Source organism: Pseudomyrmex gracilis, unplaced genomic scaffold, assembly GCF_002006095.1.
Source record: "Pseudomyrmex gracilis isolate BER0280 unplaced genomic scaffold, ASM200609v1 scaffold_50, whole genome shotgun sequence".
NCBI lineage: Eukaryota > Metazoa > Arthropoda > Insecta > Hymenoptera > Formicidae > Pseudomyrmex > Pseudomyrmex gracilis.
In genome coordinates, this window is record NW_018020634.1 from 73,985 (window position 1) to 85,480 (window position 11,496).

An 11,496-nucleotide genomic window follows, 5' to 3' on the forward strand; every position below is an offset into this window, starting at 1 on the left:
CGATGACTTCGAGGTCCTTTTTTCACTAGCTCGTTATCTTTACGCGATCGTCACGTCGCTGCGATAGGCATCCAGGCGATTACGATCGCGGCGCAAGTTTAAGCACGACAAGTGCACATCTAGTCACGGCTAGACTCCAACTTGGCCTCCTTAGTGATTGCAAAGTCTTGCATTAGCAATAAAAAGTTAACGTTACTGACAATAAGAGCAACTCAACTGTCCCTGACTGGCAACAGTACTTGCGAAAACGCCAAGATCGTCCTATTCCCAGCTCTTCTCGAGCGAAAACTCGATAAGCTATCGTAAAATAACACATTACTTATTGCTAAACAAAATACAGCTACCATTTATCATTTTTTGCACTCTAAAGCTACGAATTTTTTTATATTACAAAAATTAACATACACATGTGAAATTTCTTTTTATATTATATGTATATACATGTATGTGTGTATATATATATATATATATATATATATATATGTATAATTTTACTTCTACTTCTTCTAAGAGATAAAAATATTTACTTTCTTACGCGTATTATTACGATATGTGTATTTGATGGAAAATATACATATCTAAATTTGAATATTCTTGAATATTCACAGAGAAGAAAAGAGAAGAGACATTGATAGACATTAAATATGACATATGACACTCTTTAATTTTCTTATAAATGTTTTTGCTACCTGTGTTCTAAATAACAGTAAAATTTACGATCTGCGTAGTAACCTAAATTCACAAATCACTAACGTTTCGTATACTAACAAGATACGAAAAACATCTTGCTTGAGAGCGAAGAGTTTCTTGACATAAAGAAGCACGTGAAACATGTTAATTGAAGCGAAAGTTGAAAGTGAAATTTGTAACACGTAACACATAAAAAAATTGTTTAAAAATATCTAGGCGTTATGAAAAAGTTCATTTTTTTACTTATATAATACACATATCTACTTATTTCGTACAGTATGATCTTTCTCGATAAAGAATCATCGTAATTTTTTTGCAATTTTTACGGATGATTTATAATGTCACATGACACGCAGGAATAATTTGCGAGTGGATCGGTTTATCATATGTCGAATCGATAGAGCTATAATCTACGGATATCGCAAGCATCCACATAAGCGTCCTATAACGTGCGAATTGATCCGTCCGATTAATTTTTACCTATTTCTCATTCGCGCAACATATGATTAACAATTTGATTTGCATATACGATAGTTCGTTGTAGGCGCTAAACACAGTTGTGTCATCGCATGTCGATGTCGCTTTATAATATAAATATGAAATAACACACAGTCGAGCCGCTATATAAATATATATTGCAACAATGTACGATTAATAAATAACACATGATAATGCACGAAATACGACATATGTTACACGAACCTGTCAAAAGATTTTGTAAAGTCAAATATAAGACCATTGACATTATAAGTTTTTGTTTTTTATATCTTCTCATGTTTTCGATAAATCTTGTGTATTTTGATCGAGAAATTTCATTTAAAAAAAGAGCATCAAGAAGAACAGCCAAAACAAATCGATGCTATACGCTCGAAGGTCTTTCGACTAGTTGATCTAAACGATGAACGAACAAAAGTCTCGATCAGGTGAAATCAAGGTGACTCTCGCAGCTCACCTCAGGAACTATCTCCGTGACAAATGGCTTTTATGCAAATCGAGCGCGATCACTTCCGTTTCCGATTTACAATAACCTTCCACGTAGCCCAACAGAGCACACTTTGAATATTTCCCAACGATTAAGAAAACCATCTACGGAAGACGTATACAGACATCTTAAAAAAAACATCGATTGCGACTTTGACATGAATTGCGACTAGAAAGAATTGTATTTTAAGTATTTGTTTGTGTCAGAGATAAAAACCCGGAGTGAATCTTCTGTCGATTTCATTATTCATGCTGTCATACTTTTCTTACTTTCTGCCTTGGAAGATCGGATTTGATTTTTACATTAGTCTATGTTTTTTGATAAAGTCGTAGGTTTTTTTACGTGTATCATTGTTAATTGCAACACAATTAATCTTTATTCATTGATTGTAAATATATCCGCAACAATAATTATACTTTGTGATTCGCGATCATCACGCTTTTGATTGTGTTTACAAATTTCTTAAGATACTTAGTTTTTTTTACTATATTTTTGACGATGTTATCAAGTGTACAAACAAGCGCGTTAGATAACAATTATGAGGCGATGGCGCCGATAGAAGATATTCGGTATAATATACGGAAATCAACAATATCGCGATATCATTAATGTAATTCTCATGTATCACGCGACGACGATGACGATCGACGTTACAATTGAAGCTACTATATTCCGATCGCCGTCCGATAATCGATCATAAAGCGCAATTATTAATTTTAGATATCGTTGTGTTATCGCGCTTATTGCTTAGCTTGTAATTGACGCAATTCGCGAATAAGAAGATACTAATGACAGATAAAAAAAAAAAAAAAAAAAAAAAAAAACAATTTTGCGAAGCTGTGCCATTAAATTAAGCGATCTCTCTTGTGCCGAAGCAATTGCATAAGAAGGCACATAAGAAACGAAACGTTTTTATTCCACACGTTGATTGTTCGGCGAATAATGACCGACTTCAGTGCAAACGCTCTTTCGGTCGTAGTGGAAAATACACTCGCGTCACCGGAAGATCACCGAAGAGAGATCATATAAAACGCCGCCGCGACTCTTCGTGATTGCTGATGCGATGTGTGTATCATGTTTCGCTAGATCCTCTACGTGCCTCGTTACGTAACAGTGACATAATAACGGGGCGCGAAATGCAACAGTCGAACAATAAGATTGTACTACGCGATGCTGTAATTGCGTTTGAATATCTTTTCGAAACAGTCGGAGATTCCGGAGTGCCGTAATTTTTCGCTTCGAGACGAGCTTTTAATCGCGCGGTTGAAGATGCGCGCTTTGAAATCATTACTACAACCATCTCGCAGATACGATCTCGCGTGCAATGGACTTTAGAAATTTCTCGCAACACAGTTTTTGCGACACATTTGCACACATAACGATCGCGATTACGTAATTGCCATAATTGTTATAATTTGCGTTCATGTAACAACAGGTTTGTCGGATTTGATTTACATAGAGAAAAAAAATCATCGACAAGAAATTTTAATTTTCTCGCAATGCAATTGGTTGAAGTTTTTATTGATCGATAAGCCGAAGAAAACCGATCTTGTACGCACAGCTTTGCGCGATAGTCGTTCCGATCTGTCTTACTCTCAGTGAATTTCTTGACGTTCAGAATTTGGCTAAACTTGTTACAAAACAACGGAAATTTACTTATCTAAAGAATTTATGTAATCAAACTAATATTTTATTTTTAGCATTTTTTTTATCTTGGAGAGATGCTCATGTTTCGACTCTTCACAAACTTTTTCTTGTGCTTTATTATACCATAATGCAATTACATGTATGTCGACGACAATGATGTTGCGGAGTCATTTCGCAGATGTGACGAATTGCGACGAGCTCTAGTAAAAGCGCGGCCGACCTCGTGCAAACTTTCGCCGCGAGTTCGGTCAAGCGTTTAGCGAAATTAATAGACTGCGAATCTCGAGCGAGAAGATGAAGCGGAAGCGTCGAGAGTAAGAAAAGGAATGGAAAGTTCCAAACGTTATGTCACGAATCGTCGCGTGCTGTAACGTATGTAATTGATTTGCTCTTTTCGAAGATTGCGATTGTTTTTGCAAACATCACGACGTATGTTATTTCGTCTTTGATGGTTTTGTCAAAGTCAAACAAATCAAAGCGTCACGACGCAAAAAACAACGATCTCTCACGCAACACTACCTGCTTAATCGTGTCTCTCTCTCTCTCTCTCTCTCTCTCCCCCAGGTAATAATTGCATAAAAGACTTCGACATGCAAAATGTTGAATTGCGTATGTCAGCAGAATGTTGTTGCATTAAGTTTCTATTTGAACAAAGCAACTATTCCGATAAATTTTTTTAGTTTGCTTTTTTATACATATCCGTTTGTTAAAAAAATACTAAGTATTAATATGCGGCTTAAATGTGATTTCTCGATGTCAGTTTTATAAGTGCATTTTCCCATTCTAATTTTTACCAAATAAATCCAACTAAAATTTTATTTTAATTGATAGAAAATGTACTTACATTCTGAAACAAAACAAAACCTTGATTTATTGTTCTATATTATAATGCTATAATTAAATTAAGAATCTTCGGCTAGAAGACAAGAAACAATATCACTCGCGTCGCGACAATTACGGCTGGACGGTAACATATCATTTGTTGTTTCCGTTATTTTACAAATATCATATCAATTATGTGTGTTTGTCTACGTTAAATAAGAGCAAAATAACATGCGATTGGCGTCACAAAGTCACGTGTTGACTGCGTGTTGACAAAGTTAGTACATATACACGTGTGACCGTGATTGTTGAATATTTTCATTATTATTATGCGACGCGGATTTATTATATAAAGATTTAAAGATTGTATCCAACGCGAATTAAACACAGACAAACGCGTCGAATGTAAATGCCGACGCAAGCTGGTTGCGTGCGTATTTGTGCGCGAGACACACATATTATGCAAGATGAAGACGACCTTGGCAATGACCATCACGGGTTACGTCGTCGTCGGTCATCAACGACGATCGTGGTGTCGTTAACGCGTCGACAGGATAATCGCACTAATTCCACAAGAGTTGCAAAAGAAATGAGCGCGGAGTTACGTGTGAAAAACAGAGACAGCGTATATGAATAAGTTCTTCTTCTTAATGTCCTAATTGTCTCTGATGATATCAATTACAGAGTAACGAATCGATACAAGAACCTTCCACATGGAAGTGTTGACCACTATTGTTAATTGTTTCTTTGTAACATAATTACAGAGCAATGAATTTACATACGCGTGGAATTGTTGATCGGCGCGAGAACAATCGATCTCTTCTTCGCGATAATATATATGAACACTCCTATTTTTTGGAACACTTTGGTCCGATCTTTTGGTTAAATCGATTTGGTAAGATGGTTAAGTTATTTAACAAGAAAAACTTTGAAGTATCTTCCAAATTTACTAAAAACAAAAAAAATAGTCACGTTCAATTAAATAAACCCCAAAGTGCTATCAGGTTTGGAATATCTGTATATTCGAGTATTGAAAATTTGTAAATCCTTTTTAATCTGATAAAACTTTGATATTTTCCGAACAAAAATGCATGTCGCAATTTTGAATCAAAGAATTTTTAACTTCTAAGACTCTAGGATGCAAGTGCGTATACAATTCTGAAACAATATAGATACTTGCAACATATTGTTGTACTTTGTTACTAATAAGAGCGCCTTATTCGTAAAAATCATAATGACGCAACATGATATTATACAATATATTGTGCTGAAATCAGAAAATATAGTCGCAATACGATAGCGCAGATAGAGATTATTGTTAATCAGAAAACAAGAAGCAAAAACGTCCGATATACTCGCCGAAATGGTTAACGTGACAGTAATCGATGAAAAAAGAGAGGCAGAAATAATTGCGTTAACATCGTGCCAAAAAAAAGTCATTTATCCAATCGACTTCGCACGGACAAAGTTCTCGATTATTAAATCAACGCGAAAATGATCGTAAGAAACGATTGTCGGGCTAATTACTGACATTTCTGAGAATACTTTATTCAATGGCGATATTGCTCCCTAGCCTTTCTAGCGTGAAAAGTTTAGTTTGTTTTGAGCAGAACACATATACGAATTGATACAGGGCGCAGGAATAATTTTCTTTTATAACTCACTTTTTCTGAAGTAATGAAAATCTCATAGTTTTGAATTTGTATAATTTTGTATAGAAAAGTAGTATACAGGCCTAAAATAATTTCAAAATAAATAAATTAAACGTAATACTGTGTAATTTTCAACAACAGATTGTTTGTTGTAGAAAAAATCAATGTACATTAGAAGAAAAATCTTGTTTTGTAAAAAGAAATTACTTTTATTTATCTTGAAGAAAATTCCTCAAAAGTGTTCAATTCACACTTTATTAACTATATAACTATACACACACACACACACACACACATATATATATATGTATATGTGTTAACAAATTTATGTGTGTGAGACAGCGCACAACTTATACAGAATATAGTACAATTAAAGATTTATGTAGAATATACACACAAGCCATACATGAAACTAACCTGATAGAGTAAAACTTTTCCAGCTCCTCTAAAACTTTCAAGTAAAAGCCAATCAGGATGAGGAAAATGAGGATTTTATTTGTTTTCATAGGGCAACTTATCTAAAGATTCCCTATATATGTACAAATATTTGGAACCAGAGAATTCTTTGAAGTAAGGACCTCTATAATCATGCTTTTCGTTCATCACATCGCGCACTTGCTGTTCAAGAAGCCTGACTTTTCTAACTTCATTTTCATGATGTACAAAATGTAGCATCTTTTCGTACTCTTCCTGTGGCGATGGAAAAAAGTAACGTTGTAAAAATCTCTTAATAGGATGCTGAAAGCAAGAAAAAATATAACATTTTTGTATGAAAACAACTATTGTACTTATTTTTTACAAGTAATCTTACATATTTACAGTATAACAATATTTTTATTCTTTTTTATATAAAAACACTGCTATATTGGTGGAATGAGAATATCTTACTTGATAATACTCCCATTCTTTTGGGACATAACCTTCAGGAATTTCTTGAAGTGTAGCAGGACCGATAAACACATTGACTAAAGTGATTGCAATGCCAATAGGAATAGCACCAAGTAGAAAGTAAAAGTGGATCCAATTTTTCACTAGATGCCATTGATAACGGCTGGGTTGTATATGCATCACACGATCTTCTCCTGACATGCATCTTGTTTGTTCTGAAACAACAAAAATGCTAAGAAATCTTCAATTTGTAAAGCACTGTCTCCGATGCTAGTACACAAATGAAAAACAGTTCTGCAAAAGTATTCGAAATAGTCAGTATGTGTGTGTGTATCGATATCTTTATTAATATAATTCTGCAAATATATATAAATGTAGATTCTTTATAACTGAATTAGAAATATCTATATATAAAATGTTGTAACAAATAATCTCATTGTTTATTTGTACATTTAAACATTATATAAAACTGTATAAATGATAATATTGTTGAAAAATTTTGATATAAGATTATGCCAGAAATAGATATTGACATATACATAACAAATTTTAGTTTCTATTTTAGTTTCTTTATATATCACACACAGTTACACGAAACTAGAAATATAATGATTTCCTTATTTCACAATTGTTCCTGTATATGTAAAGTTAGGTCTTAGCTCGTGACACATGAAAATGTAATAAAGTTATTGTCGTTGTTGCGTAACAAGACACTGTCGGGTTTTGCAATAATGTATTGTTTCGACCAAAAAGCACATGTCTTATGTCGCTGTCAAGATAGAACGTTAAAAATTACCGTTTCTCAACAATGCCGTTCTAAAACCGGCGATTTGCAAGAATTTCTGGCTTGTGCCACGAAAAATGCTACTCCACGCTGCCATTTTTGCTCCGATACGAAGAGATACAAGCCGAGCAAATCCTGTGTAGCAAAATTGTAGTTAACTGTTTTATCAATAGTTTTCTGTTTTATCAACAGTTGCAAACAAAAAATTACGTGTTTCACGACTAGTTGAAACTACATCAACGGATGATCAGATGGCAGCACGACACTTTGTTTTTTTTTTTTCACAATGCGAGATAACAAAGATTAACAAAAGATTTTTAGTAATTTTTAAAATTGAAAATACTAAAGAAAAGAATTCTTTACTATTATCTAGTTATTTGTAATAAATAACAGTACAGAAATAAAATTTTATGAACTTTTTGTATTTATTTTGATTTAAATATATCTATTCTGCATAACAATCTATTTTTGGCTCGTATATTTGTTTATCTTAATTTTATTAATTTGAAATTATTTACTCAAGTCCAAAACAAAACTTACATTGATAATACAAAGTAAATAAATAAATTTTCGTATTTATATATTTTGATCGTATAATTTCTTTTTGTTTGTTTATTTCTGATTGCATTTACAATCCAAAGTTTTAAATGTAAGAGGAAAATTTTTTTCATGTTTTTTGTCGAGGTTTACACGACAATCGTTTCAGTGAGTCGACAATTGCTTTGTGACAACGCAGTGTGTCTCTTACGCGTTCGCATCAACGGTAATCCGCAATAATATAAACGGCGATCGTAGAACGTCGTTAAATTAAGCCGTGTCAAGTGAGCAATTGAACTTGAGAAACGATTGTAAATTACAGACACCCGGTTCTCGTGACAGAATTCGAGTAAATTCTGAATGATGACACGGATGATTCTAGCAACGCGGATGATTTTTGTCCGCATTTTCGTTTTCTCGAACTCTTTTATTTCTATGCAAAAAATAAGCGCAAAATACACATTAACGCTCTGTAACAGTCACGCATAGTGTTTTTAGACTATTGAAAAAGATAATCGAAATACGTTACGTCGATTAATTAGTGAGGACCGTATTATTCTTTGCGTGTTGTAATTTGAAAACCGATTGATCTGAAAAAAAAAAAAAAAAAAAAAAAAAAGAAAGAAATTTGCTTACCCATTTTAGCCAAGAACAAGTTGTTATGCCAGAATATTCAAATCAAAATGTCCGTTGCGACTTTATTTTTAAATCATCTTCACAGCTGGTATGTCGAAATATAAAAAAAAAAAAAAAAAAGAAAGAAATTTGCTTACCCATTTTAGCCAAGAACAAGTTGTTATGCCAGAATATTCAAATCAAAATGTCCGTTGCGACTTTATTTTTAAATCATCTTCACAGCTGGTATGTCGAAATATGAATGTCTGCGAAGGTGAAAGCATGTTTCCTTATGTTTGATATATCTGCGCGTATTGTGAATTGACTTCGTAATTTCGTCCTCAGAGACATGTTTTTATTTAACCTTTTTCACATAATATATTTGAAATAGCTGAAGATGATTAAAACATGAAATTAAAACTAGATATTTTTTATTTAAATGTATATTCATTCTGCATAACACAATCTATTCTTGTCTTAATCTTATTAATTTCAAGTTACCTTATATATCAAACCCGCGAAACAAAACTTACATTAATAATAGAATTTTATTTTATTTTTGTTTATTATTTCCAGTTTATCTGTGTGTGAGGAGGAAAGAAGAGAAAAGGGAAAAATTTGACTTGCAAATACAATTCTTTAACTAATCGCGTCACACATAATTTTAAACTAATCGCGTCACTCGTGAGACTGAATTGTTATAAACAACTATATGTTGCTCACAATTCAAACAAACATTACTTTTCTGAAATTTACAAGTCAAAAAAGATTCTTTCGCCACATTAATGTTTTGCATTTGACCGAATAATTAGTACATTCTGGTTTTTTCTCTAAAAGTATGGATCACAAAAAGTGTTCATGAAAGGAAAAACAAAAAACAAGGAACGACTACAAAAGTCTTACAATTAGACTAGAGCGAAACAATCCTAATGATAGAACTCCTGTAATTTTTCTTCATTCTATTTTAAGCCATTTTTTTTTTCTACACACGTTAAATAGCAAGATACCTCGTATACGAATATACATAAAGATCCATTTGGAAAAAACCGACAACGAAGCATTACCAACCTCCTAGAATCAACTACATTGGTAACGTGTGTTGTAACGGTGCGTAACGCAGGACAAGAGAGCTGGAGCCAGGAACGAATGTAGGGGAACAAGGCGACGAGGTTTTCAGGTTCAGTCGTCTACCGACCGTGGTGTCGAGCAGAGAAAGACGGAGAGTGTGTGTGTGTGTGAGGTGTGTTTGGCGGTCGATTTCGGATCGTGCAAGACGCGTCGTCGAATCCAGTCAAGCCGACGACGCTCTTCACTCCATTAAATATTGGGAAGGATCTCCGCTTCTTTTGCTCTTATCAGTTTTTCCGTTTGCTCGATCTGTTCTCTCGCTCTTGTTCTGACTATTTGTGAGCACTCGTAGCGTTCGGCCGACGAGACATCGATTCTTTGAGCAGGAGCCAGAAAGCCGCGAAAGGTGAGTGCTCTATCAAACAGGACTGGATAAAGGCGTAACTTTGACAATTTACATCACAAATAAAAGATAGAGATAGATAAATGTGAGAGAGAAAAAGAAAGAGAAATAAAATACTTAAGAAAATTTTATTTTTAAGCAAAGCAAAGTTTTATTTGCTGTAAAAGTAAAAGTATTTGTTATTTCACACATAGCATCAAATAATAATGAATAATATATGTAAATAATAGTGAAATCTAAATAATATTGAAAAATATATTTTAATTTTAATTTTTATTCTTTATTTTATCACACGAGAGATGGAAAAAATATTCAAGGTTTCGAGCAGCACATATAAATTTGCTGTTGTCAGATTCATCAGTTTTCTCTTACGTTTTATCTAATGGCAAATAACTTGAGTTTCAGAGAAAATAATTATTCAAAAAAAATATATATATTTCCGAAAAAATAATAGCTATGTATCTCTGACGAAAAAAAAGAAAACGAATGGAACTGAAAGGGACGGATCTACTGACAACAACTTGATAGATTGTTAGTTTATTTACCGTCAGTCTCTCGTGATGCTGCATTAGGGCGTTGATCCGCTTCAAATCGATCGATTTTTCTGACTTGTAAACATACCGTCTGTGCGAAAGTAGAAGAAAAAATCATTTAAATTAGTCCGAATCGTCGAGTATTAAGTCAGCCTATAAATTCTGTTTATTTATAAAATATGCATTTGTTTATACTGTGAAATTAACGTAAAATTAATATGTAAGATTATTATTCCAGTCTAGCCTGGAAAGACTATCGCGAAGTTGTGACAGAATAAGAATATTGCAAACAATCGCACAAAGTTAAGTAAGAAAAATGCAATAATACATATGTTTATCACAGTGACTCACAAACGATTAGAAACAGGTAGAATGTTATCGAATTTGCGTGGCTTATCGAGGAAGAAGTTCAATTGCTGCGATACAGAGAGACATATTTACCAAATTACGAATCTCAATGTAATATCACGACGGACTGTCGGTATACGCACACGTAAACTTCTCGCTATGTTTACATTATTAGATATAATACAATCGATGTACTTTCAATGAAAGAACTCGGACGATAAAACTTTCTTTTTTGCAAATGCAAAAGCGTATTTGTCCACATCTTAGTACAGTCAGATAATTAAGAAGAAATTTTGTCGCACATAACGAGAACGCTTATTATTATAATTTTTACTCCGCGAAACATTAACACACTATTGTTTACCTACTATTGGTAAAAAATGAAAAACCAACATACTAGCTTCTGAGAATTAATCTCAATCCATAAAAATTCATAAAAATGTGTGAAAACAGACCAATTGAATAGGCCAAAAACACGCTTTCGGCTTCGATCGGCCTATTTTCACTTTTTTTTTTTTTTTTTTTTT

General features: G+C 33.4%; 2 protein-coding genes and 1 long non-coding RNA gene across 3 annotated transcripts in view; 1 reads left to right on the top strand and 2 right to left on the bottom strand.

Moving 5' to 3' along the window:
• Positions 1-6,034: 6,034 nt before the first annotated feature.
• LOC109853529 (NADH dehydrogenase [ubiquinone] 1 beta subcomplex subunit 5, mitochondrial) lies at positions 6,035-7,599 on the bottom strand. Its single transcript, XM_020425744.1, has 3 exons — positions 7,478-7,599; positions 6,682-6,896; positions 6,035-6,531 (listed from the first exon to the last, which is right to left on the bottom strand). The coding sequence occupies exons 1-3, from the start codon at positions 7,560-7,562 to the stop codon at positions 6,286-6,288; spliced, it is 546 nt and encodes a 181-aa protein (XP_020281333.1). The 5' UTR covers positions 7,563-7,599; the 3' UTR covers positions 6,035-6,285.
• Positions 7,600-9,183: 1,584 nt separating this feature from the next.
• The window catches only part of LOC109853531 (facilitated trehalose transporter Tret1-like), a 20,021-nt gene continuing 17,708 nt past the window's right edge, over positions 9,184-11,496 (top strand). Inside the window, exon 1 of the mRNA XM_020425746.1 lies at positions 9,184-10,091. The gene's annotated coding sequence lies outside the window, so the exon portion shown is untranslated. The remainder of the gene's footprint in view (positions 10,092-11,496) is intronic.
• LOC109853532 overlaps positions 10,456-11,496 on the bottom strand; it is a 13,491-nt gene continuing 12,450 nt past the window's right edge. Inside the window, exon 3 of the long non-coding RNA XR_002250124.1 lies at positions 10,456-10,712. This is a non-coding gene — a long non-coding RNA (uncharacterized LOC109853532). The remainder of the gene's footprint in view (positions 10,713-11,496) is intronic.